The 26,764-nt window shown below is 46.6% G+C and overlaps 1 protein-coding gene across 1 annotated transcript in view; it reads right to left on the bottom strand.

The window, feature by feature from the left end:
• ece1 (endothelin converting enzyme 1) overlaps nucleotides 1-26,764 on the bottom strand; it is a gene marked incomplete at its 5' end in the record, with an annotated part of 46,361 nt that overhangs the window by 9,426 nt on the left and 10,171 nt on the right. Inside the window, 7 exons of the mRNA XM_084440453.1 lie at nucleotides 2,144-2,258; nucleotides 2,914-3,056; nucleotides 3,388-3,576; nucleotides 3,923-3,988; nucleotides 4,606-4,752; nucleotides 9,602-9,726; nucleotides 11,562-11,774. Of these exons, the coding sequence (XP_084296579.1) occupies nucleotides 2,144-2,258; nucleotides 2,914-3,056; nucleotides 3,388-3,576; nucleotides 3,923-3,988; nucleotides 4,606-4,752; nucleotides 9,602-9,726; nucleotides 11,562-11,774 (998 nt within the window). The remainder of the gene's footprint in view (nucleotides 1-2,143; nucleotides 2,259-2,913; nucleotides 3,057-3,387; nucleotides 3,577-3,922; nucleotides 3,989-4,605; nucleotides 4,753-9,601; nucleotides 9,727-11,561; nucleotides 11,775-26,764) is intronic.

Raw genomic sequence — 26,764 nt, 5'->3', positions numbered from 1 at the left:
CCGCAGAACAGACCCGCATAGCGACGGCTTAGGATACGTCAACATATGGAAGGGTCAGTAAGGGGAGGAGTTGGGTGACAAGAGGATCGCTTGGTACTTGATGCCCCATTTCCAGGGCAAATATGTCATTGTTTTCATCATTTCACCCATTTTCATATGGATCGAATAACCTGTTTTTACTGTCTCGATCGTGTTGTGAAAATGAACAGGGATTCTTTGAAACGCGTTTCTTTGAAAGTCCGCCGCTGTCTCTTCTGCTTTCTCTGGAAACACATGACCTCCTCCCTAACTCGGCCCCAGAGGCAAAGCCGCTCCTTCATCTACGTGGAAGGCCAGGAGGGGGGGGGGGGGTGGCGGGGGGGACGCTGCTGCCAAACTCTGGGAGTCTCGCTAACGAGGCAAAGCCGGTCCTTCATCTACGTGTGTGCGTGTATATGCGTGTGTTTGAGCGTGTGCGTATGTTTGTGTGCGTCCGTGTGTGTGCGTAGGCCATGTGTCAGGACACAGGAGAGATCACATTCTCCCTCTTTTGTTTCAGAGACTCCCAGAGTTTGGCAGCAGCAACGCCCCCCCCCCCCAACCCCTCCCCTCCTCCCTGTCACCCCCTTGGCTTCCCCTTCCAGCGCCAGCAGAGATTTACTATCCAAACGCAGAGCAGGCAGACAGAGGCAGGAAGGAGGGAGGGAGGGAACCCCAGACTGGAAGCGAGCAGAGGAGAGGATGGGAGGAGATGGAGACGGACAGACAGAGGAGCCAAGGACAGTCGAACGCTAGGGGCTGGATGGACTGGAGGGGTTAGAGGGTGGGGGGGGCTGGATGGACTGGAGGGGTTAGAGGATGGGGGGGGGGCTGGATGGACTGGAGGGGTTAGAGGGTGGGGGGGGCTGGATGGACTGGAGGGGTTAGAGGATGGGGGGGGGGCTGGATGGACTGGAGGGGTTAGAGGGTGGGGGGGGGGCTGGAGGGACTGGAGGGGTAAGAGGGTGGGGGGGGGCTGGATGGACTGGAGGGGTTAGAGGGTGGGGGGGGGCTGGATGGACTGGAGGGGTTAGAGGGTGGGGGGGGCTGGATGGACTGGAGGGGTAAGAGGGTGGGGGGGGGGGCTGGATGGACTGGAGGGGTTAGAGGGTGGGGGGGGCTGGATGGACTGGAGGGGTTAGAGGGTGGGGGGGCTGGAGGGACTGGAGGGGTTAGAGGGTGGGGGGGCTGGAGGGACTGGAGGGGTTAGAGGGTGGGGGGGGGCTGGATGGACTGGATGGGTTAGAGGGGGGGGGGGGGCTGGATGTGCAGTGTGGAGGGTCTCAAGAAGAGAGACACGCAGAGAGAATGTAAACATGCACACACACACACACGCACGCACAGGCAACACAGGCACGCACGCACAAACACAAGACACACACAAGGAAACACACACGCAAACATGTGCGCGCGCACGCACATGCAGACACACAAACGTGCACGCACACACAGACATGACACAACGCGGACAAAGAAACATACGCGCACAAACACATGTGCATGCATGCACACACACACACACACAGACACAACACACACAAATAAACACACAAACACGCATGCACACACACACACAGGCAACACACAGGAAGAAACACACAGGCACAAACATTCAAGTCACACGCGCAAACATGCACGCACGCTATCAAGTAGAGAGTCAGCATGTTATCACAGCTTGACCCCAGTGGAAAACAGGACGGGGGCAGCAGGAACTTCAGATAAGGCCTGGAGCCCAGACAGCACAGCACAGCACAGCCTATTAGATCTATGGTAGCAGCTAGCCTGAGCAAATGACTGTCTGCTCTATTTAACATAGGCCTAATGATGACTGCCACTTGGCTGCTAATGTCTTTATTTTCCTCTAATTTCCTCAAAACGCCGGACAACTAACGCACCATGTGAGGTTTATCCTGCTAATAACATTTGCAAATGTACTTTATATCGGACGCTAATTTGTTTTATCTTCATTATAGGCAAATCCAAGGTCTGCTGCACTGATGGACGGCTGCAGAAGCTGGAAGATAACCCTCTTATCTGATTGGTCAGTGAAGTAAGTAACCTCTCTCTCAACACCGATTGGTCTGCTGGCTGTTTCCCTGGTGTGATTGGACACGCCGCCTCTCACCTTCTTGGTGCCGTACATGACCTCGAAGAAGCGCTGCTCGGCGTCCTGGAAGCGCTGGTCCAGGATCGACACCATCTTCCTTACCACCTTCATCATCATGTAGTTGTTGAGGAGGCTACAGGGGTCAAAGGTCACGCTGATCAGTCATACTGTTCATCATGATGCAGAGAGAGTGAAAGGCTTCCTCACAAGGTCGTACAGTAGATGGGGTGAAACAGGTATATAATAATATACGGGGAAAGACATATTTTGTGTAAATGTGTCACATTATTTAGCATTAAAGGTGCTATGTAGACGAATTAAATTTTTAATTTAAAATTCTAACAAGGCTCATGAGCAAGTATTACAACTTCTTATTGCTCCCGACACAGAGATACCATGTGGCTCATGAGCCTTGTTAGAGGTGAGAACCAAACCTCACAAACACAACATTCATATCGGACCCATCAACACTTTTTAAAATGATAAATTCAAAATCCATATTTTTTTGGGATGGGGGGGGTGGGGCATTGCTTCTATTCCATACCTTTCTAAAAGCTCTGTGGATGTTTTTGTTTTTGCAGATGATTCCTCTACATAACTGTTATCTATATCACCTTTAATGTGAGTGAACCTTTTTCCGGTTGCTCTCTGTGAGGCTGGTGTTTCTCATGGGAAATCAACTCAACTCAACTCAAATCAACTCAACTTTATTTATAGAGCGCTTTGAAAACAACCACGGCTGCAACAAAGTGCTGTACATGAGTAATCATAAATACAAGGTGTCTGACCTCATGTTAGTGTTGGTGATGAGGCTGGACACCTTCTGGAGGTAGTCCACGGCGTACACCACCACGGGCTCCGAGTCGTTGAGGGTCACGGGGGCAAACACCTGGCGCAGGTACGGCATCCAGTCCACCGCGGGCGCCAGGGTCTAGACACGGTCGTGCACACACACACATACACACACACATACACACACAAACACACACATACAGACACACATAGACACAAGCGCACGCGCACACACACACACACACACACACGCACACACACAGACACACACAAGCGCACACACACACACACGCACATAGACACACACACGTGCGCACACACACACACACACACACACACACACACACACACACACACACACACACACACACACACACACACACACACACACAGTAAGACAGTGCTGACTAACAGACCGGACAGCCGGACAACCAGGAAATCGGCCAGCCGGCCGCTGGACCGGCGCTCACCGCCAGCTCTCTGGCCTGCATCTTGTGGTAGATTTGCTCCTCGTCCCTCCTCTCCCCCTGGGGCACCGTGATGTTGGCCAGGCTGGTCTCGAAATCTATGATCTCCTGCATCAGCCGCCGCGACGTCTGCTCCGAGCCCCCCAGCAGGACCCCCAGCTCCACCAGGAAGTCCAGGTATGCATTCAGATACTACAAACATGGGATCGCAACAGGGATGGAACTCAATTAGGTAAACAATCCTAATTTGGCTGGGAAAATACTGTTACTGAAACACGTCACGGTGCAAAAACCCTCAGGCTGGAACCGTTTCTTTCTGTTATTCTCTCTGCCATTTCTTAATTGTATGCGTTTGTGGAACACCTTTGGATATTTATCATCTCTGAAACAAAACTAATAACGGGTGGCTCAAATTCCCCTGCGTATACAGTACAGTGATTGACAGTATTTAATACTTGATTCAGCTTCTTCATCAGAACCTCAGATCTTCTATCAAAATCTCACCGTCCAATCGGCCGCAGTCTGAGAGCTTCCCTACCTTTTCATTGGCTGTCTTGTTGAGGTAGTAATCCCGAGAGGGTAGGCCCAGCCCGGACTGATCCACCTGGGGGTGAGAGGAACACGTTATCACGTTAGCGCACACACACATTCCTATTTTTCAGGCGTAACACGTATATTCGTCTCGCCTCATGGATTGCAATATGCCTCATGTTAACGTTACCCAATAAAGAGTATGAGAATGAGAAACCCTGGAAATCATTTCCTGAGGAGAACAGGATGCAGTAATGTGGGTTGACTGGACAGATCCGGAAATGTGGGATGGATCATCTACTGAATATAAACATTAGCTCAACCCTGTCAGAAGCAACAGACAGCTACCAAAGTCAGGTTCTACTTTACTGCACCAGACAAGCTTGATCAAGTGTAACTTACTTGAATTGGTTAAACTCAATATAAGTACCGGCCATACCGGTCTGCGAGTGCCAGTGAGTCCCTAGGTTATCGGCAGCATAGCTGGCTAAAGCGGCACTTATGAGAGGCGGTCACGCGTTTTTTGTAAGTCAGAGGATCCCAGATCGAGCCCAATGAGGGGCGAGTCAGGGTGCGAGCGACACTGACGAGCGAAGCAGCGACACCTGTGACGAAAAGCAAAGTTAGACGGCGTCTGAAAGGATTTCGCTGTGCATCCTGGGTCTGAGAGGAGTCCTGCTGGGAACCCACCTGGATGACGTTGCTGTTGGAGCTCTTGGAGTCCGTGCTGACGAACACGGTGAAGAAGGGCGAGGTGCGGTAGTTGGCCGACACCGTTCTCAGAACTTCCTGGAAGTTGTCTTTGTCCCAGGGACCCGTCAGGGCCCATCCGCCTGTCTGAGACACAAACACAGCAGAGATGAATACAGTATCAGACTACAGGACACGGATCTCCATCAGAGAGGAATAAACACACCAGAGGCCGTATTCACAAAACATTTTAAGGCTAAAAGTTACTTAAATGTATAAGTCGAGAGAAAATTATATGAAAAGTGGGCGCTCCTAATTTTAAAAGTTGGTCCCTAATTTTAAAAGTTGGTCTCAAAGTAATTAATGAAGCATTTTAGTCTTAAAGACAGCACATAAACCTATGAAAAGTTAGGAATGGCAGCAGAGAGGACTTTTACAAAGGCTGAAATAGGTCCTACAATGAGGGTATACTGTAGGCTGCTGAATGCCAAAGAGTTGGTGAGGAGGTACTGTCTCACTCGGGACAGTGTTTTGTTAGTGGACCTGTGACCAGGGATGTACTTACATCTCCAGCAAACCCAAGCAAAAAACAACAACAACACCTACACTAGGTGGTCAACCAGGTCAGCAAGATCATCGGAGACACACAACTTCAACTCCAGAACCTCCACAATCAGTCCATAACAAAAAAACAACCCAGATTTATAATGACCCTTCTTCACTTATCCTTCCAGCTGTTGCCATCTGGTAGGAGACTCTAGGTTCCACTAGCCAGAAAAAAACAATTTATTGTCTGTTTTTTTACAGTACTGTGTTGCCAGATTACCAAAGACAAATTTCCTTAACCCTAACCCATCTTAACTCGAGCCTCTCAGGGAAAAATACCCCATGATAATAGTATGGGTACAATGTAGGCTAGCATGTAGACTAATCGCTACTTCCCACAATAGTTGCAGTAGCCTATTAACCTCTATAGTCATGTAGCCTATTCCTCTACATGATGAATTCACTAACGCACTAACCGGAAGCCCCACATCTACCACAGTGATTAAAAATAAGTGAGCACGTTCGTGAAGCACGTTGTCTTCCAGGGCGACGAGGTCGACCGCGCCCTTTCTCTTAGCTAAAATATCCTCCCCATTCCTTAGTAAAACATTTTAGGGGAAACTTTTAAATACAAATCAAATAAATTTTTATTTAAAGTGCATTTAACAGTGTCTGCATACATTTTTACAGAGGTGACCCAGTCAATTTTGATGCTTATACGTATGAGGCTACAAGCATGAATCCGTTAATTCTGTGGAAACCATACTGTGGAAATGTAATATTATAGCGGACACATCTGTATACAGAATTCACTGTGGGTTGTGGGGCGGAACTGTTGTTGTGTTGGCTGTTGCCGTCCTGACTTGTTTAGTGCGTAGGACTTCCTCTCGCTTACCTCAGTTTCCTGTTTCATAAATAAATCACACACATGTTGTGTAGTTGCTGAGAGAAGTACAGTAGTTGGCTCTATTCTTCAGAACTCCTTACAATGAAATGGACATTCTAAGGGATAAGCTCCCTAACTATTGATCACACTGGGAGGTGACAAGGAGTGCGGATACCACACACACCCGTGACTAACCAGTCACCTTCTGACCACAGGCAGGGACACACCCCTGCCCTCTGGACTGCTATAAAACCTCTTGACTAACAGTTCTCCACTTTGGACTGAGGTTTGATGTGTTTATTAGTGGCGGAGAGTCAGGGAGTACAGGACCACATGTGCATGTGGACTTATTATCCACATGCAGGTTAAGTCACCTATGATAATGCTTTTATCATGATTACTGTGGATAATAGATATGAATTCTGCAAAGTGGGCAAGGAATAAGGGGCATCATCACTTGGGAGGCCCGTACGAAGTTACTGCCAGCACAAAAGGCTGATATTTGAGTAGAAAGGCAAATTAAATGAATAAAAGTCTTCCAATGATAATGTCCCTGTCGGCAAGAGCAGCTGAGAGCATAGTTGTGGCCCCACCACCCCTTTCTCTCGTCTACAAGAGTGGGAGGAGCTACATTTCGGGGGAGGGGCCTCAATAAGAGTGGGTGGTCCATCATTACTGAGCCAGGTTTTGGTTAAAAACATACAGTTCAGTTTGGTGCTCTGTAATAAGGTCATTACCGTAATAAGAAATGTCTCATTAGAAAGTGCACGTAATTTAAAAATGCCTTACTCTATATCTATGGGATGTTGCTACTTTGAATCAGTTTACTTTTCAAAGACACTGATATTAAGTTGTTCTTACAGAGCCGGAACAGTGACCACGCAGTTTTTGAATGGCTCTGGTTCAGGAAGTGAATTTCCCATTCATTTATTCATTTACTCCCATTAACCCCTTAGTGCAGAGGCTATTTTGGAGGAAATTCCGCCTATTTTGTACTGTTTTTTTTACTCCAGATGTGCACTTTAGACACACATACACAATGGCCTATGATAAATAAGACCTCTGTACCATTTCATGTCAGTACTTCCTATCATTTATTTTCACCATCTTTTCACTTTTCATTTCACTTTAAAAAAAAGAAAAAAGAAAAACGCATGTTTTGATTCTTAGTTTACAGTGCATCACTGAAAGACTAACACAGATTTGAGGTCATACATTACATTACCTGATTCATACACTACTTGGCAACATGGGTAAAAAAAACAAAAAACTGATCCATGACAGTAGAGGCTGTACACTGTCATTTGTCAACAGTGTACCCTGGTGTCCCCAAGGGGGCTTTAAACTCTCCATTGATTTCTCAATGAGAAAATGAATGGAGAGGTTTGGAGCCCCCATCGAACTTTGGTATGCCATACATCTTTGGAAAGCTTAGGATGACTGCTATCGGAGGATAGAGGTGTCTATCAGAATATAGGAAACTGCAAAAAGTTTTGTTGAAGCAAATAGGACGTGGTAATGGACTGTCATGCGCAACAGAGGCAGACTGACTTTCAAAATAAAAAAAATAAAATAGGCGGATTTGAACAAAAACAACTGTTGAGTCTTACAATAGAGATATTTACCTTCATAATCAACTAAAGGTTTGGTATTGTATTAAAAACTTTGACACCTTTTGATAATATAAGAAAATTATTTGATAACGATAAAAAATATCTGTTTTATTGTCTATAAAGTGAGCAGACATGCAGAGATATTTCATTGGTGACCTTTGGTGTTTTTTTTGGTTGCTGTAATGGTTTGTAATGCTTTGGTGGTGAAAGTATACAAAGATAAGATCCCAAATATTTTATGCAAATATTTTAGAATTATGATGTTCAATCTTTTCTTGATTTCCGCCTAAAATGTTAAGGTTATTTTTATGCATTACAGACCAAGGGTAACACTATGAAGTGTGACATTTGCTCACATCAACACTACTATATACTGGTTGGAATGGTATATGTGCTTTCATGATACTGTACATAATGAAATGGTATGCTTATATTATGTCTTTTTTAGTGCAAAAAGTAGACGCCGGCGTCCCCATCTTCACCAAGGGGTCCCATTAATGTTTCAGAAAATCCTTTTATTAAGACTTATAAGCCTGGAACCAAGCCAACCAGCTAAAGCCCACCGCAGACCGCATCCGCCACCGCCATGACACGACACGAAACGACGTTCCAAATAAATAGCTCCCATTGTTTCCTATGGAAGCCCACACACTGGTGGCGTGCCGACAGCTGGCGACAGCTGCCGACAATGTCGCCCCGGGTTGATTTTGACTCGGCTCTATTTTCTCGAATGCGGCTGCCGACACATGTGGCAATCCAACTTGGATTAATGCATGTGATTTCCTGCAATGCCTGTGTAGGAGCTGAATTTGTTTGTCTTGTGTTTAATGTTTTGTCCAGTGTCGCCCCCTACAGGTGAAGATGCCTGCCATTGATAAATTGGGGTGCACTGCGCATGAGGGGAAAAGGCGGGTGTGGCGATACCATCATTGCCCTCAGCCACAGCCCGGAGCCAATTCAGAAAATCTCATTTGTTTGTTTAATTTATTTTTGTAAATAAATCCCAAATTAATTGTAAGTTCACGAGTGAGGGAACCATGGAGAGGGAGTTTGGCCGGAGAATCGGAGCAGCTGGTGCGGTTCTGCAGTCGCTTTACCGCACTGTTGTGACGAAAAGAGAGCTGAGCCAAAAGGCAAAGCTCTCGATCTACCGGTCTATCTTCGTCCCCACCCTCACCTATGGTCATGAAGAATGGGTCATGACCGAAAGAACGAGATCACGGATACAAGCGGCCGAAATTAGTTTTCTCCAGAGGGTGGCTGGGGTCTCCCTGAGAGATCGGGTGAGAAGTTCAGTCATCCGGGAGAGACTCGGAGTAGAGCCGCTGCTCCTTTGCGTCGAAAGGAGCCAGTTGAGGTGGTTCTGGCATCTAGTGAGGATGCCTCCTAGGCGCCTCCCTAGGGAGGTGTTCCAGGCGTGTCCGGCTGGGAGGAGGCCGCGGGGTAGACCCAGGACTAGGTGGCGGGACTACATCTCCGCACTGGCCTGTGAGCGGCTAAAGATTCCCCAGGCAGAGCTGGTTGATGCTGCTAGGGAAAGGGATGTCTGGGGCCCCCTGATGGAGCTGCTGCCTCCGCGACCCGACCCCGGATAAGCGGATGAAGATGGATGGATGGATGGATGGAACTCCCATAAAGCATTGCGAATAGTACCTTTCCATCAACTTCCAACCTAAACAGACCCCTCTTAGAGAGCATGACATTTTGTGACCATTTTTGTTGCTGCTAGTTCTTGTGAGTCCCGAGTATTGCTGTCCATCGTATTATCACAGTAGGAGATGATAGTACCAACAGAATAAACAGTTGGAGAAAAGAAGTCAGGAGGGATTATTTCCTACCATATAAAAACATCAACGTCTGAGGCGGGTGTTAGCCTGTCTCTTCCCCCTGTCTCCCCCGTGCTAACGGAGACAGATGGCGAGAAGGTGGCCCACCTCGGAGGTAAGCCCACCTGATTGATGAGCTCCTGAAGAGGCTGCCCTCCCAGGGCTTCGATCTTGGCCTCACTCATGCAGGCTTGGTAGTAGTGCTGGGCCTTCTCCTCTGCCAGGCTCAGACCCTTTATACTGGTGTTCTCTGATGAAACAACACGGCGCACACACACACACACACACACACACACACACACACACACACACACACACACACACACACACACACACACACACACACACACAGAGCATGGAGATGGGAACATACCATTAGCATACCAGGATTGTACTACTGTAGGCCTATGTTGTGGTGTAGTCAGTCATTTGATCGTTCACAGTTAAGTGTTAATATCAGTGTGAAGACAGGGGTTGTGCTGCGTTCCAGGTGCCTCGGAAACTGGGATTTTCCTAGTGATTTCATCAAAAACATCACTCGAACTAGGGATGAGACGGTATGGATTTTTGCATTGCGGTACGGTACGGTACCTAGTTACACGGTACGGTTTACGGTATTTCACGGTATACGGCATTTCATCTCCCCAACACACACACACACAAAAAAGGTATTTTACTTTGAAGGAACTACAGTGCAACACATGATGGAAAATACACACTATTGTAATTAAGCTCAGTTTATTAATAGCAAGCTTATATTAAATTACAATTTATTTAAATTACAATTACTGTTGCAAGCAACTTGAAATGTGAAGTTTCAGCAGCGCATTATTGTGTAATACCGTAAACGTAATACCGTAAACACAGGGAATGTCACGGTTCTAATACGTGGACATTTTATACCGCGGTTCACGGTTTTACGGTAAAACGTCTCATCCCTAACTCGAACTGGGATTTCCACCGCTTAAAGGACAATGCTCGTTTTTGACAACCTGGACCTTATTTACGACATATTATAAGACGTTTGACTCACCGAGATCACTTTGGTGTAGTTCGGAGGCATGTAGAATAAATTTTAAATCCAGCGCGAACCAGTATATCCATGTAATGGCGGTGGTCGGAGCACTTAGAATGCAGTTTCTAAAAATCTATTTTCTGCCGCGAAACGGTTGTTTTCATCAATCTGTCTTGATGAATCGCTAGTTGTGCTTACATAGAGCATAGGCCTGTTGTGGTTTTCACATGCCATGATCTTTAGAAACGTCTTTCGAAACGAAATAGCTTCCTCACTTGCTCCAGCACGCATTCGCACAGCGCGGAATCGTTGCTCCAGCACGCTGTGCGCATGCGTGCTGGAGCAAGTGAGGAAGCTATTTCGTGTCTAAAGACGTTTCTAAAGATCATATTACAGAGGCATGTGAAAAACAACACAACAGGCCTATGCTCTATGTAAGCACAACTAGCGGTTCATCAAGACAGATTGATGAAAACAACCGTTTCGCGGCAGAAAATAGATTTTTAGAAACTGCATTCTAAGTGCCCCGACCACCGCCATTACATGGATATACTGGCTCGCGCTGGATTTTAAATTTATTCTACAGGCCTCCGAACTACACCAAAGTGATCTCGGTGAGTCAAACGTCTTATAATATGTCGTAAATAAGGTCCAGGTTGTCAAAAACGAGCATTGTCCTTTAAACCGGGTGAAAAAACTCTATCCTGAACTGATCCGACCCCCAGCTGCTGACGTCAAATCAATATGGCATCAACAATAAGTGAAAGCTATAATAAGACTGTTTATTAGTGCTTCTGTCTTATTTGTGACTCGTTAAATCAGTCGCACACACAGTACTGCCCAACTTCTATCAGTGGACAATGTTGCCACGGTGCCCGCATGCGCAAAATAGCGCATAGTGTGTTGCTATCAACCGGTATCGCTAACAACGGCTAACTTGGCTAGAACTACAAAGACGAGGCTAAAGAGTAGTTCTTCGTCTTTTTTTTCTGGAGCGCGGTGAACCCGGGAGTGGCGTCAAGTCCCTCCTTCCTGGAACGCAGCGTCGGCCAGCGGGAGTCGTAGCGTACCTAGCAGGTGCTTCATGACGGCGATGTTGCGCTCCCACAGGCTGCTGAAGGGCCCCCAGCGAGACTTTCCCTCGGGGAGGGGGTTGCTCTTCGTCCAGCCGCCGCACGCAAAGCCGTAGAAGTCGTGGCAGGGGTCCACGGTGCGGTCCAGGGCGGCCATGACGGTGCTCGCCACCGTGACGCACGGCTCCGTCAGACACAGGCCGGGGTGGGCTGCCGACACAGAGAGGAGGGGTGGGTGTTGGAGCGGGTTGTTAGGCGAGGATTGGGTTTAACGCGTCACACACTCTGTATAAACCCTGGACTTTACATCAGCCTCAACAGGGACCACAATACCTTCTAGCAGCACATTTCAGAGCAAACACAAGCTCAAGACACTGTAGCAACCTAGAGTAGTACAGTAGTACTTGGGTATCCTCCCACCATCTGAAAAGCATCACTCGCTAAAGGTAATGTACCTCGGAGGGAGATAACTTCTCCTTGTTAGAGTCCAGGGGTAATAAACCGTTAGAGATAGCAGACGGAGAGCAGAGGAGCTCCTCTGTGATTGTCGAACACAAGAGGAGGCAGAAGCATGCAGGAGCGCTCAGTGACTGTCTTATCACAAGCTTAACTGTTGGGTCTACAGCTGTGCCCTCTGTTTGTACATCCTCAACCTCTGTCTCTTTCTCTGTCTATGTGCTGTGTGTGTGTGCTGTGACTATTGTGTGTGTGCTGTGACTCTTGTCTGTGTGCTGTGACTCTTGTCTGTGTGCTGTGACTCTTGTCTATGTGCTGTGACTCTTGTCTATGTGCTGTGACTCTTGTCTGTGTGCTGTGACTCTTGTCTGTGTGCTGTGACTCTTGTCTGTGTGCTGTGACTCTTGTCTGTGTGCTGTGTCTCTGTCTATGTGCTGTGTCTCTGTCTATGTGCTGTGTCTCTGTCTATGGGCTGTGTCTCTTGTCTGTGTGCTGTGACTCTTGTCTGTGTGCTGTGACTCTTGTCTGTGTGCTGTGTCTCTGTCTATGTGCTGTGTCTCTGTCTATGTGCTGTGACTCTTGTCTGTGTGCTGTGTCTCTGTCTATGTGCTGTGTCTCTGTCTATGGGCTGTGTCTCTTGTCTGTGTGCTGTGACTCTTGTCTGTGTGCTGTGACTCTTGTCTGTGTGCTGTGTCTCTGTCTATGTGCTGTGTCTCTGTCTATGTGCTGTGACTCTTGTCTGTGTGCTGTGACTCTTGTATGTGTGCTGTGTCTCTGTCTATGGGCTGTCTGTCTGTGTGCTGTCTGTCTGTGTGCTGTGTTTGTCTGTGTTCTCTCTCTCTCTCTGTGTGCCTTGTATGTGTGATCAGAAGAAGTGTGGGGCTGTCATATATCTGTAACAATTATGTTTTATCTCTGAAGTATCTGACTCTGTCTCAACATATTGTGCCGACTCAGTCATCCCAACTAAAATAATTATTTATCCAAATAACAAGCCTTGGGTAACAAAATGGCTTAAATCAATTAAAAGAAATGGACCTATTATAGTGGTGATCTGTGAAATCTCAGGAATGTGTCACAACCCTGTTTGAGACGCTGAACATAAGAAATGCTGCTGATGCCATTCACATTTTGAGCTATAGAGCTGGCCAGCCTAGTGAGGTCTTCACTAAACTTTTCCGGAGGTATGCTGAAATTGGCCAGATACCGACAACCTGGAAAACATCCACTATAATACCCATCACAAAATCAAACAATCCCAAGGAACTAAATCAGTTTAAATCGGTGGCACTCACATCCCTTATCATAAATCTATTTGAGAAGATTTTAAAAGTTGTCTTCCTCACTGATGGCAAATGAGCAGAGAAGGAGTAAGAAAATGCATGAAGCTCTAATGTTAACCTTACCCTAACCCTTCTGGAGCAGGAGTGACAACAGTATTCTCTATCCTGACATTATCCAAGGCCTAGTAGAGTAGACTATTTGTAAAGCTGCCCTGGGGAGTTTGTCTACTCCCTTTATAAGGAGAGATGATATGAGATCATTTTAAATTATAGAGGTTTTTAGAGGTTTGATAATTAAAGGGTACTGTAAGCAGATTCTCATTCTATCCCTGTATGTGTGCTGCCTGTGGCCTAACTCTATGTGCCTAGGGCAAGGGGATGGCAGTGAGGAATCCATTCCAGACCAGTTAATCTGGAATGTGTGAAGAGGGTTTGGGACTGGTCCTGGCAGGTACAGTAGGGGTTTGAAGAATGACTTGGCTTGGGACTTCTGTGAGAGAGATAGAGAGCTAACTGGGGATCTATTCCTGAGCTGACAGCAGAGGATAGAGAGAGATAGAGCCATAGCTACGTTTATACGTTTGTCAGTCCTCCATCATGAGAGAATGGACAGGGAAAATTCTGGAAGAGCCCAAGCGGAGGAGGAGACTTCTCTAAAGAAAGAACATTCTTGTGCCTGTTATTGTTTCCAAGTCCGATTCCCCATGAGTGGGCAGACATTGGAGGTTGAATAGCAGGAAGTGGCATTTAGTTTCACTCCGCAAACAAGAGGAAATTAAGAAGCTGTTGAGTAGCTCGGGGAGTTAAAGGTCTCTGCTGCGGATCAGTGGGTACAGTTTGGATGAGCTATTACGTACTTCCTTACACACTCAAAACAAGTTCCATGACACAGGGACTGTGAATGAATTTCAAGTCTCAACAAAGTGTTCTGTTTTCCCCCTTGACTGTTGTTCTAAACTTTGTAGTTCGTTCTCATAGATCAGTCTGTGAGAACTACTAATTCTTCCCTGTCCTTCATCCTGAAACTATGTCACTTCCTTTTTCACTGTATAACCTATCGACCTCGTCCTCATGTGAACTCACTCTGCCTGGATATCACTTCCTGTGCTGAGTCCGACTCTGCAGAATCGTAACAGAATAAAACTATTGTCTTTGTTTAAAACCAGCTTGATCGACCACTCAGCGTGTTCTTTGAAATCTAAACTAAACCAAGTAAGATTTTCATTTACAATAATTGGCGACGAGGAAATAAGAGAAAAAAGTCACTTTCGGGACGACTGCCGGTTTTTCAGCGAGCTCAGGAGGAGAAACGTGGGCCCACGTCAACTTTATAGTTGCGGAACGACTCCGGGGCACCGTCGTAGCCTGGGGGTGTATTTTCCCGGAGCCTGCTGTTCCGAGGCTCGCTGGAAAGCTGGTACGTTGGTCGGATCTTATAGTGGTCCTGCATTGTTTGCTCAGCTGTATAGACTTAAGACTATAGTTTTCTTCGAACCGGTTTCCATCTCACGCGTGTGTCCTTATAGAGTAGCTGTGCTGGTCTGTAAGGGCATGTTAAACTGGTTGTTTTGCTATGTATATTTGTATAATATACTGGCTGTTGGCCGCGTGCCCGCTTTAAGAACGTCTTGTAAATTTACCAGGTTTTGGATTGCTTGTTAGCGAAGCATTTGCGTCCGTACCTCGAAGAAGCCTTGTTTAGTTTTGTTTTGGATTCAGTTTTGTGGGGTTGCACGAATCGAAGAACCTTGTTATTTTAGGTTTAATCAGGGTTATGGTGATGCATGACTCGGAGGCCTTGTGTTTTAAGGTATAATTTTGATATCAGGGCTGTGATGTTGCGCGGCTCGGAGGAACCCTGTTATATAGGGTTGGATTTTGTTTTTCTTGTGTTATGAAGGGCATAACGCTGTAAAGGGCTTGTGTGCTGGCAGATACGTTCTGCCAGTAATTTATGTTAGTTTTAGTTCGGCCACTAGGGGGCGCTATTGTTTCTTGATTTAATCTTACTCATTGTGTTAGCCAATTAGATCGATCAGTTCCACTAGAAAAAGGAAGTGAATGCACATGTTTAGTTGATGGCTATCAGACAGAAACGTTTTTCTGATGCAAATGTGATCTTCATCCATCCTTCCTTGTTGTTTTATAGAAAGCACAGCTTGTAAGTATTTACAGAAGCTAATATACTTCGAACATACATTGAAGGTTATTGTGTTTTGGATGTTTTAGGATGTTTTGATTAACCATGTTTTGATAACCTATTGCTAGGAGCAGCAATCTATTTTGTTATACTCATTTTGCATGCAGATACTGTTAGTATTTACTGTAGAAATTGTCATGGATATATATTTAGTTGTAACACAGTCAAGTGACCAAATATTGTGTTCTATTATTTTATTGCAGTTTTACTCTGTTGATGAGTGATGGAAAACAGTCTTAATAAAGAAGACTAAACTTGGATCAACTCGTCAATTAGTTATCTGTCTGCGTAGCTGTGTTCAAGTCGAGCAGTGAGAGCAGAACAGTAAAAAAGCTACTTCATCTACGGCAACAAGATCTACGGTGGATACACAGATCATCCTTTCCCCACAAGGTAAACATGTCTCAGCGAGGAGATGAAAATGATGATTGCCAGTCGGTCCACACCCACAAATCTAAATCATCAAGCAGCTCAAAAAGCTCATCGGCCAGCATGAGCGCGATCAACGCACGGGCCAAAGCAGAGGCGGCACGAGCGAGAGCCGCATTCGCTCTAAAGGAAATTGACATGAAAGTTAGACAAGCTGAACTCAAAGTAGAAGAAACACATCTAGCAGCCACATTGAATGCGTTTCACCAACAGTGTGATGCAGAGGCGGCCCTAGCTGAAGCTACTGTATACGAGGCCGCAGCAAACGAAATAGATGTCAAGAGTATAAGTCAACCCATTTCACTCTACGGAGCGCACCAAATTATATGTTAAGGATCAATGGCTACGGAAAGAGAAATTAACTATAACTGATGACACTCAGACCCCTAAGGCGCCAGCGTGTCCTACATTCAGTCCAATAAAGCAGGAGGACAATGTGATTGACACTAGTCCAGCTGGCCCTTTCAACTTAGTGCCTCACGACAATGAAGACTATGCTGTCTCTCACCCATCTCCGTTCGTCCCAATCCGTGCATTACCCAGAGCTCAAATCCCCTCACAAGAGCACACCAATGTATCTGACATCACCAGATTTCTAGCCAGACGTGAGTTGCTCACTGGAGGACTCACACGGTTCAGTGACAAACCAAGCGAATACTGGGCATGGACATCTTCATTTGAAAATGCTATTCAAGGGCTAAACCTAACAGCAAGTGAAGAGCTGGACACTTGTTAGCCAAGTATTTAGGTAATGGATCATCCGAACATGCAAAACACATCCGTGCAGTACACATCAACAACCCCTCTGTTGGACTGGCTAAAGTGTGGGAGAGGCTCCAAGAGTGTTATGGCTCTCCCGAAGCCTTGGAAAAGGCTCTGTTCGACAGGCTAGAGGGTTTCCCCAAAATAACAAACAAGGACCCTCATCTACTACGCGACTTCGGTGACCTTCTTATGGAAGTAGAATCCGCTAAGAGCGAAGGATACATCCCAGGACTACTGTACCTCGACACCGCACGCGGAGTCCATCCCTTAGTAGACAAACTACCTTATGGCCTGCAGGAAAAATGGATGACCCTTGGAACAAGGTACAAGCAGGAACACTCAATGTCATTTCCTCCATTTTCCGTCTTTGCTGCCTTTATCAAGGATCAAGCCAGAATGAGAAACGACCCAAGCTTTCTGTCTTCAGCTTCGTGCCCCGTCTCAAGCCCTAAAGCAGACAAACATCAGGGAAAATTCATTAAAGGTAGAACGCCTATCTCAGTCAACAAAACGGAAGTGGGTCACGCTCAACAAAAACAAAGCACAGAAAAAACAAATGAGGATCCTAACAAGGAATGTCCCATCCACAAAAAAACCCATGCACTCAGAAAGTGCAGAGCATTCCGAGAGAAAACTCAGGATGTACCTGAGGGAGAATAGGATATGCTTCCGATGCTGTGCTTCTTCCAGCCACATAGCAAAGAACTGTAAACTAGAAGCCCACTGTGCAGAATGTGGCAGCAGCTTTCACATCGCTGCTCTCCATGCAGGTCCTCCTCCGAAGGTGGCACAAGCCTCTGATCATGACTAGGAGCCCGCTAACGATCACGGCGGGGAGCGAGCGTCATCTCCACCCATTGTAGATGCCAAGTGCACGCAGGTGTGCAGAAACGAGATAGGAGGACATTCATGTGCTAAGATATGCCTCATCTACGTCTACCCCAAAGGTCACTACGACAAGAGACTCAGAGCTTATGCTATTATGGACGATCAAAGTAATAAATCTTTGGCCAGATCCTCCTTCTTTGATACCTTCGGCGTCGACAAGAACTCAACCCCTTACACCCTCAAGACTTGTGCAGGGGTGTCACAGGTGACTGGGAGAAGAGCAAGCGATTTCATCGTTGAGTCAGCTGACCACAAATCCAGACTGCCCTTGCCCACACTTATAGAATGTGACATGCTCCCTGACAATCGAAACGAAATCCCGACTCCTGAAGCCGCCTACTTCCATCGTCATCTCCAAGACATCGCTGCAGAGATCCCAGCTCTTGACCCCCACGCCGATATCTTACTGCTACTCGGACTAGATGTCATTCAGGCCCACAAGGCACTCGACCAACGGAACGGTCCTGTGAATTCTCCGTTTGCACAGAAGCTGGCTTTGGGATGGGTCATCGTCGGGGAAACGTGTCTCGGCGGGGCCCACAAACCCGACCATGTAAAGGCCTTCAAGGCAAACATCTTGGATAATGGACGTCCAAGCAACTTCTCTCCATGTCAAAATAGCATCCAGGTGAAGGAAAGCTTCTCTCGCCAAGGTCATCACCACTCTCCCATTTCTGGCAAAACAAACAGAACAGCTGAGACCGACACCATGGGAGAAACCGTCTTTCAACGCACAAGTGCAGATGAAAAACCTGCCTACTCAATAGAAGAACGAACCTTCCTACAAATAATGGATAAGGAAGTCTACCAGGACAACACAAACAGCTGGGTGGCTCCTCTGCCTTTCCGCTCCCCGAGACCACGTCTCCCGAACAACAAACAACAAGCCACCCAACGCCTTGGATCAGTCCATCGCACACTCAACAAGCGACCCCAAACAAGACAGCACTTCGTGGAGTTCATGCAAAACATATTTGACAACGGACACGCTGAACTCGCACCTCCACTCGAGGAACAAGAGGAATGTTGGTATCTTCCGTTCTTTGGTGTATATCATCCCCACAAACAAGATCAAATAAGGGTGGTCTTCGACTCCTCCGCACAGCACCATGGAGTGTCCCTAAACGACGTCCTTCTTACAGGCCCCAATCTCAACAACAGCCTCCTGGGCGTGCTCATGCGGTTCCGTAATGAACGTGTGGCTGTCATTGCCGATGTGAAGCAGATGTTCCATTGTTTCGTAGTACGTGAAGATCACAGAAACTTCTTGCGCTTCCTCTGGCACCAGAACAATAACCTGGAGGAGCCCATAGTGGAGTACCGAATGACCGTCCACGTGTTTGGGAACAGCCCATCGCCCGCCGTGGCAACTTACGGGCTCAGGAAGGCGTCCCAAGATCAAGGGGATGGCGACCACACGACAAGGCAACTAGTGGAACGTCATTTCTACGTCGACGACGGTCTTGTCTCGTTTCCATCCGACGGTGAGGCTGTGGCTGTGGTCAAGAGGGCCCAAGAAACACTGGCAACCTCGAATCTAAAGTTGCACAAGATCACGTCAAATAGCATCAACACAATGGAGGCATTTCCCAAGGAGGATCTAGCAAAGGGCCTGAAGGACCTTGACCTCGGAACAGACTTTCCCCCTATGCAACGAAGTCTGGGAATAAGTTGGGACATTGCCACCGACGAGTTCACCTTTCAAGTATCAGCCACCGAGAAGCCTTACACTCGCAGAGGCGTACTATCAACCATAAACAGTCTCTACGACCCTCTGGGTTTCGCAGCTCCAGTTAGCCTTCAAGGCAGAGCCCTACTGAGAGAGCTCACCACAGAAGCTTGCGAGTGGGATGATCCCCTCCCAGAAAAGAAGCTCAAAGACGGGCGTGAGTGGAAGAACTCCCTCAAACACCTGGAAGAGGTCCGGGTCAAACGGATGTACACTTCCATCTCCCTCAACAACGCAACGACCAGCGAACTTTGTGTTTTCAGTGAAGCCTCTACACAAGCGATCGGAGGCGTAGCCTACATCAAACTCACAGATGCAGAAGGCAAGAGTGAACTTGGATTCGTGTCAGCCGTTCTCGCTGTGGAAATCGCAGACATGCTCACAGAGGAGATGGCTGTCCAGTTCCACGCTGTGCGGTTCTTCACTGACAGTAGAGTCGTCCTCGGTTACATACAGAACGAATCCAGAAGGTTCTATGTCTACGTTAGTAACCGGGTGCAGAGGATCAGAAAGTCTTCCTTGCCAGAACAATGGAACTACGTTCCCACAGACAAAAACCCAGCCGACCTAGCCTCAAATTCGATCCCTGCAATCGCCTTAAAGTCCAGCGTGTGGCTCAAGGGGCCAGACTTCCTGTTGAAACCAGCTAAGATCGAAGCCGATAAGGACGCATCCTTTGATCTTCTCAACCCCGAATCTGACCCTGAAATCCGTCCTTTGCTGACATCCTGCGCCACTCAGGTTGCAGAGTCTCCCCTGGATCCGAGACGTTTCGAATCGTTCTCATCCTGGAGATCACTTCTCAGGGCCATGGCAAGGCTCATCCACATCGCCAGCTCCTTCAAGAGAGGAAACGACAAGAGTGACTGTCAAGGGTGGCACATATGCAAAGCTCTCAGCCTAGAAAACCTCAACAAAGCCAAGACTGTCATCATACGCAGTCTTCAACGCAAGGCCTTCCCCGAAGTCTTTGCATGCATCCAGGCAGGGAAAGAGATCCCTAAACAGAGCCAACTCAGGAAGCTGTCTCCATACATCTACAAAGTAGGTTGCCTTAGAGTCGGTGGTCGTCTGTCACAAGCCGATCTAGAAAGCGACGAAAGGAACCCACTCATCATCCCTCGCCAGCACCACGTGACGACCCTGCTAATACGACACCTCCACCAGAAAGTCCAGCATCAGGGGCGCCACTTCACAGAGGGTGCGGTAAGATCAGCTGGCCTATGGGTCATCGGCAGTAAGGGCTGCATCAGTTCCATCATTCACCGCTGCGTGACCTGTCGCAAGCTTCGATGGAGAACCGAAACACAGAAAATGGCCGACCTGCCGACAGACCGTCTAAGCACCAATCCACCATTCTCCTACGTCGGAGTGGACGTGTTCGGCCCCTGGACCATCAGTTCTCGTCGAACTCGGGGTGGCTGTGCCAACAGTAAACGCTGGGCAGTCATCTTCAGCTGTATGGGAACGAGGGCCATACACATCGAGGTGTTGGAAACGATGCAGTCTTCGAGTTTCATCAATGCTCTGCGGCGCTTCCTCTCCATCCGCGGCCCCGTAAAACAACTGAGGTCCGACTGCGGAACAAACTTTGTGGGCGCCTGCAAGGAGCTTGGCATCGACTCAAGACACTGCAACAACAAAGTAATACAGGACTTCTTAAGTGACAACGCATGCACCTGGGTGTTCAACCCACCCCATGCCTCACACATGGGGGGAAGCTGGGAACGCATCATCGGCGTGACAAGACGGATACTCGACTCGATGCTCATGGGTGTTACACCACGGCAGCTGACTCATGAAGTACTAACCACCTTCTTAGCAGAGGTAACAGCCATCGTCAACTCACGACCTCTCATCCCAGTATCCACAGACCCAAGCTTCCCTCTCATCCTGACACCTGCCACCCTCCTAACCCAAAAGGTTGGAGCTCCTTCCTTGCCTCCTGGCAACTTCGACGAAGCTGACATGTATAAACGCCAGTGGAGGCAAGTTCAGCATCTCTCCAATGTCTTCTGGCATCGCTGGAAAAATCAGTACCTCTCTACACTACAAGTGCGCAGGAAATGGCACTCAGAAAGACCCAATCTCAAGGAAGGGGACCTCGACTCTTGAAGGACAGTCAGGTCCATCGGAACAACTGGCCCATGGGCGTGGTGGTCAAAACCTTCCCCAGTCATGATGGCAAAGTGAGGAAGGTAGAGGTAAAAGTTGCCTCTGGAGGAACATGTAAGACTTTCTTGAGACCAATAACAGAGACTGTACTCCTTCTTCCAAGCGCTGAGGACAAGGACTCTGAAAAAGACTTGAGTGTGACATCATAAAGATGCCAGACGGGGAGTGTGCTGGCAGATACATTCTGCCAGTAATTTATGTTAGTTTTAGTTCGGCCACTAGGGGGCGCTATTGTTTCTTGATTTAATCTTACTCATTGTGTTAGCCAATTAGATCGATCAGTTCCACTAGAAACAGGAAGTGAATGCACATGTTTAGTTGATGGCTATCAGACAGAAACGTTTTTCTGATGCAAATGTGATCTTCATCCATCCTTCCTTGTTGTTTTATAGAAAGCACAGCTTGTAAGTATTTACAGAAGCTAATACACTTCGAACATATATTGAAGGTTATTGTGTTTTGGATGTTTTAGGATGTTTTGATTAACCATGTTTTGATAACCTATTGCTAGGAGCAGCAATCTATTTTGTTATACTCATTTTGCATGCAGATACTGTTATTATTTACTGTAGAAATTGTCATGGATATATATTTAGTTGTAACACAGTCAAGTGACCAAATATTGTGTTCTATTATTTTATTGCAGTTTTACTCTGTTGATGAGTGATGGAAAACAGTCTTAATAAAGAAGACTAAACTTGGATCAACTCGTCAATTAGTTATCTGTCTGCGTAGCTGTGTTCAAGTCGAGCAGTGAGAGCAGAACAGCTTGTTATATTTCGAGGTTGGTTAGGATATCAGTGTTATGATTTACATGACACGAGGAGGCTTTGGTTTTGGTTTGTTTCGTTTTGTTTGAGTTCTGTTTGTCTGGGTTGTTAGTCTTATATTGGGATTTATGGTCCGGTTTTCTGTTTTGTTTGATGTTAAACCCATGTTTCTGCTGGCTACAGTTCTCATTTTGTGCTGGCTACGTTCTGTGGTTGTGACTTGTTTGGTTTTATGCTGGTGTTGGTTTGTGTACGTTTCTGTGATTAATTTTCATGCTGGCTGCATTCTAGCTGAGCGTACTGTTCTTGTTCTGCTCCAAACTAGCTATTTTCTCTGTTAGCTATGGTTTTCGTTGTTCTATTGTTTCAATGCTAGCTTCCACGTGCTAGCTAGTTCGTCCACATGTTGATTAGCCCACGTGTTGGTACTTTCTTCTAACTTTGTGCGCACGTGGTTAACTTCCTGTTTTGCTGCTTGTGTGAAAAAAAAAAAAAAAAGTGAGAGACTTCCTGTTTTCCCTCGTTGTCCGCCATTTTGTGGGTCCACCATTTTGGTTCTACAACTGTCTTGGCTCCTGAGTCAGCCATTTTGTGGAACAAAAGAAGAAAAAATAATAACAACAGGAAAAAAAAAGAAAAAGAGAATCTCTCAGTACAGCGGTGATTTGGTTGAGTGAACGTGTTTAGTTTTTTTTTTACAGTACTTTTGAAATTGTATTTTGTTCTCATATTTCCTTTTAAAATGGGAGCTACTGCTAGTACACCAAAACGTGAACCTTTTCTGGGCGCTGCTAAGGTAGTGGCATTAAAGTATGATCCTACTGTGTGTGACCAAATTGATTTATGGGCTAAACCCAGTGATTTTCCCCCTGTGTCAGGTACACTGTCTGTTAAGTTGCTAGGAAAAGTTAAAGGACTATGCTCGTTTTTGACAACCTGGACCTTATTTACGACATATTATAAGAAGTTTGACTCACCCAGATCACTTTTTTGTTGTTCGGAGGCCTGTAGAAGAAATATAAAATCCAGCGCGAGCCAGTATATCCATGTAATGGCGGCGCACGGGGCATAGGGAATGCCGTTTCTCAAAATCCATTTTCGGCCGCTAAACGGTTGTTTTCATCAATCACATTGCATGAATCGACAGTTGATATTCCTCTACGCCAGCCATTGTTGTTTTGGTTCCAAATAAGGGGTCTTGATCCTCTGTAACATGATCTTTACAAGCCTCTCCCCCACTTGCTCCAGCACGCATGCGCACAGGCCAGCGCGCAGACTTGCTATTCTCCGTCTGTAGGCTACACTCGCGGCTCACATTCTCTGCGCTACGATCGGATTGTTGGTGCCTAGAATATTGTGTGCAATATGGCTGAATATTTGTCAGATTTAGAGGATCTAGAAAATGAATTAGAATATGACGGACGTCCATATCGTTTTGAGCCAGAGTATACGGACGAAGAGCTCCTTGAAAGGAGGGTGAGGAGACAGAGAGAGGAACAGCTGGCCTGTGCGCATGCGTGCTGGAGCAAGTGGGGGAGAGGCTTGTAAAGATCATGTTACAGAGGATCAAGACCCCTTATTTGGAACCAAAACAACAATGGCTGGCGTAGAGGAATATCAACTGTCGATTCATGCAATGTGATTGATGAAAACAACCGTTAAGCGGCCGAAAATGGATTTTGAGAAACGGCATTCCCTATGCCCCGTGCGCCGCCATTACATGGATATACTGGCTCGCGCTGGATTTTATATTTCTTCTACAGGCCTCCGAACAACAAAAAAGTGATCTGGGTGAGTCAAACTTCTTATAATATGTCGTAAATAAGGTCCAGGTTGTCAAAAACGAGCATAGTCCTTTAAGGGACAGCTTGAGGAGTTTGAATTAACTAAGCTAGGTAGGAAGTCAGAGAACGCCATTAACTGGTCTCACTTTTTGGCCTGGGAGACGACTGCGTATAACTCAATTGATAGAGCTGAAACTGCCCGCATCAAAAGGGAGGCTAGAAAGAACTCTGTCACTGCTAAAGCTAATTTGGCTATTACTTTTCCTAAGACGTCCCTTTCTTCTAGGGCATCCCCTTCATTTACTGGCTCTATAAACCCTGATGACACCTCAGTCAAAGTCGCACCTCCTTTACTAAATCCCCCTGATCATACTCCTGCCCCTGCTCTTGAGACATTAGAGGACCATCCACATTATAGTCTTAGATCTACTGGTCCAGTTAACCAACAACAGCTCTCTTCTGCATTAGGTAAGCTGCTATTGCCAATGATTAGATGCATTAATCCTGTACCTCAACCACTTCCGGGCCAACCAGGTCATGTCACATTGAGCCCTTTTTCCGATGTATATAGACCTTTCCGTTGTGATGAGCTTCGGGAGCTTGCTTCCTCATTACCTGATCCGGCTAAAGACATTGACAGTTTTGAGAGAGATGTGAATGCTGCCATTCAGATGTACAGGCTGCATTCTGAGGAACTTGAGGCTGTAATGAGGCTTGCGCTACGTCTCAAATGGGCTGATCTGAGGGGTAATTTTGATGATAAGTTGCCTTTTGATGATCCTGGATTTGCTGCTCAAGTGATGGCACTACTGCAGAGAATCAGGCTCCGGTTCCCTCCTCAAACTAACTGGGACCTGATCTCCTCCTGTAAACAGAAACTGAATGAGTCTTTTGATGATTTTTATGAACGCCTGGAGAAGACCTTTTCTCTCCACTCTGGTATGAACAAACATGCCAATGACTACAAAACTGTGTTGAAACAACAATTAATGAACAATTGCCCTGCCCTCAGTGATCAAGTCCGGACTTCTTGTGTGAACTGGGAGACCCAACCCCTAGAACAGGTGGTGGGTGTGTTCAGATTTGCAGAACGTTTCAATCTACTCAAAGAACAGCGGGAGGCCGTGGAGAAGAAGGACTCTGACGCGAGACTACAAGCTGCACAGTTTAGGTACTTCAACAACGCTCGCACTGAGCAACCAGAGACGGGTGAACAGCAACAATCAAGGGAATACAGAGAGAATCAGAGATATTCACAACAAAACAGCAGCAGGGTTTACAAATCTAATCAGCATTGTCATCACTGCGGCCGCAAAGGGCATTACCGGAGGGATTGTAGACTATACGCTAAAAAGCATAAGTCTCCCCCTGATCAATGGGGTCCAGCACCCCCAAATGGGGTCTCTGTCAGTTCTCCACAGGGAGATGGATACTGACCCCCCCCCCCCAGTAACAGTACCCTCACCACCACCAGCAACACCACCCCCGCCACTGCTACCAACACACACACAATTTCACTATATTGTAACAATCTCTGCAACTCAGCATATTGTATTATTAATTTGCTTATTATTTGAGCCAAGTTTCATATTTATAAGTCAAAATTTACAATTCTACTCTTAAGCCAGGCGCACACACTCCGGTCCAGCAACTCAACATCCACACTCTAGCGCTCACTCTAGCGATCACTCTGAACTAATGACGCAGGCGCGCTCCCTTAACCCCCCTCCCTCACCAACACAAGCCCTGAGCATCAAGAACAAAAACGTATTCATCACATACAACCTGGCTGCACGCATCATTCTGTCCACTCACAAGTAGAGCAAGCATAAGATAGCCTACTGATCAATAGAAACGCGTAGGTAGGCTAATAATGCCTTAGGTTTAAATTTGATTTGCATTCAATGCATTCTTACCTTTAAAAAGGCTTCTTCCTGGCTTTACGCCTGGCAAAGTTCTTAATTAGAGCGGTAAAGTGCTCTAAGAATGTCATTTTCCAAAGACATCAATGTCAAGTGGTAGAGTCTTTCTTGTCCCATTGTAGAGCCCAGTCTGTTTTTGAGGTCTGAGTTTTGAAAAGGAGCGCTCTCGAGAGGCATTGGATACAGGCAGAGTTAAGTAAATCCTTAAGGCTATATCCATGTTTGGAAATACTGAAGACAGGTCCATCTTTCTTATTAATCTGAATGGTATTTCTTATGAAGCATTGCAGCAGCTGAATTTAGCTAAGCTTTCGCTACATTTTCAAAAACGAGTAAAGCTATGCTAGCTATAGAGCATAGCCCTGTTGCACAGCCAGGCAGGTAGCTACTTTGCATCGGTGTAATTAATAGCTTTGATTACGGCCCTGTTACAATGGAGTAGAACGTTAATCAACCTTATTAATTAAACTTGTCATTCTCGTTTACAAGCTCAAAATATCTGGTGTGCAAAAGGCCTAGCCTGCTTGTGGCTGATGTTGCCCGTCTCCTCAGCTCTAACTGCCGGCGACTCATCGGCCAATGTTGACGCAGGGTCTCGTCCTCAGGCCCAGCACTTGCAGCTACTTTGAAATACCCTGTTAACTTTGGGATTTTTGTCAGTAAATGTGTTTCCATTTCTAATTTATCTCTTTGTTTTTTTACGTTTAGTCGACCCACTTTCACTTTTCTTTGAGTTTCCATTGACATCTTTGGCTATATTATGTTGTCTCTCAAGTCGAAGTCGCTCACAAAACTTCAC

Source organism: Borostomias antarcticus (genome assembly GCF_949987555.1).
Source record: "Borostomias antarcticus genome assembly, chromosome: 7".
In the NCBI taxonomy this organism is placed as follows: domain Eukaryota; kingdom Metazoa; phylum Chordata; class Actinopteri; order Stomiiformes; family Stomiidae; genus Borostomias; species Borostomias antarcticus.
This window is presented reverse-complemented; position numbering and strand designations above follow the sequence as displayed.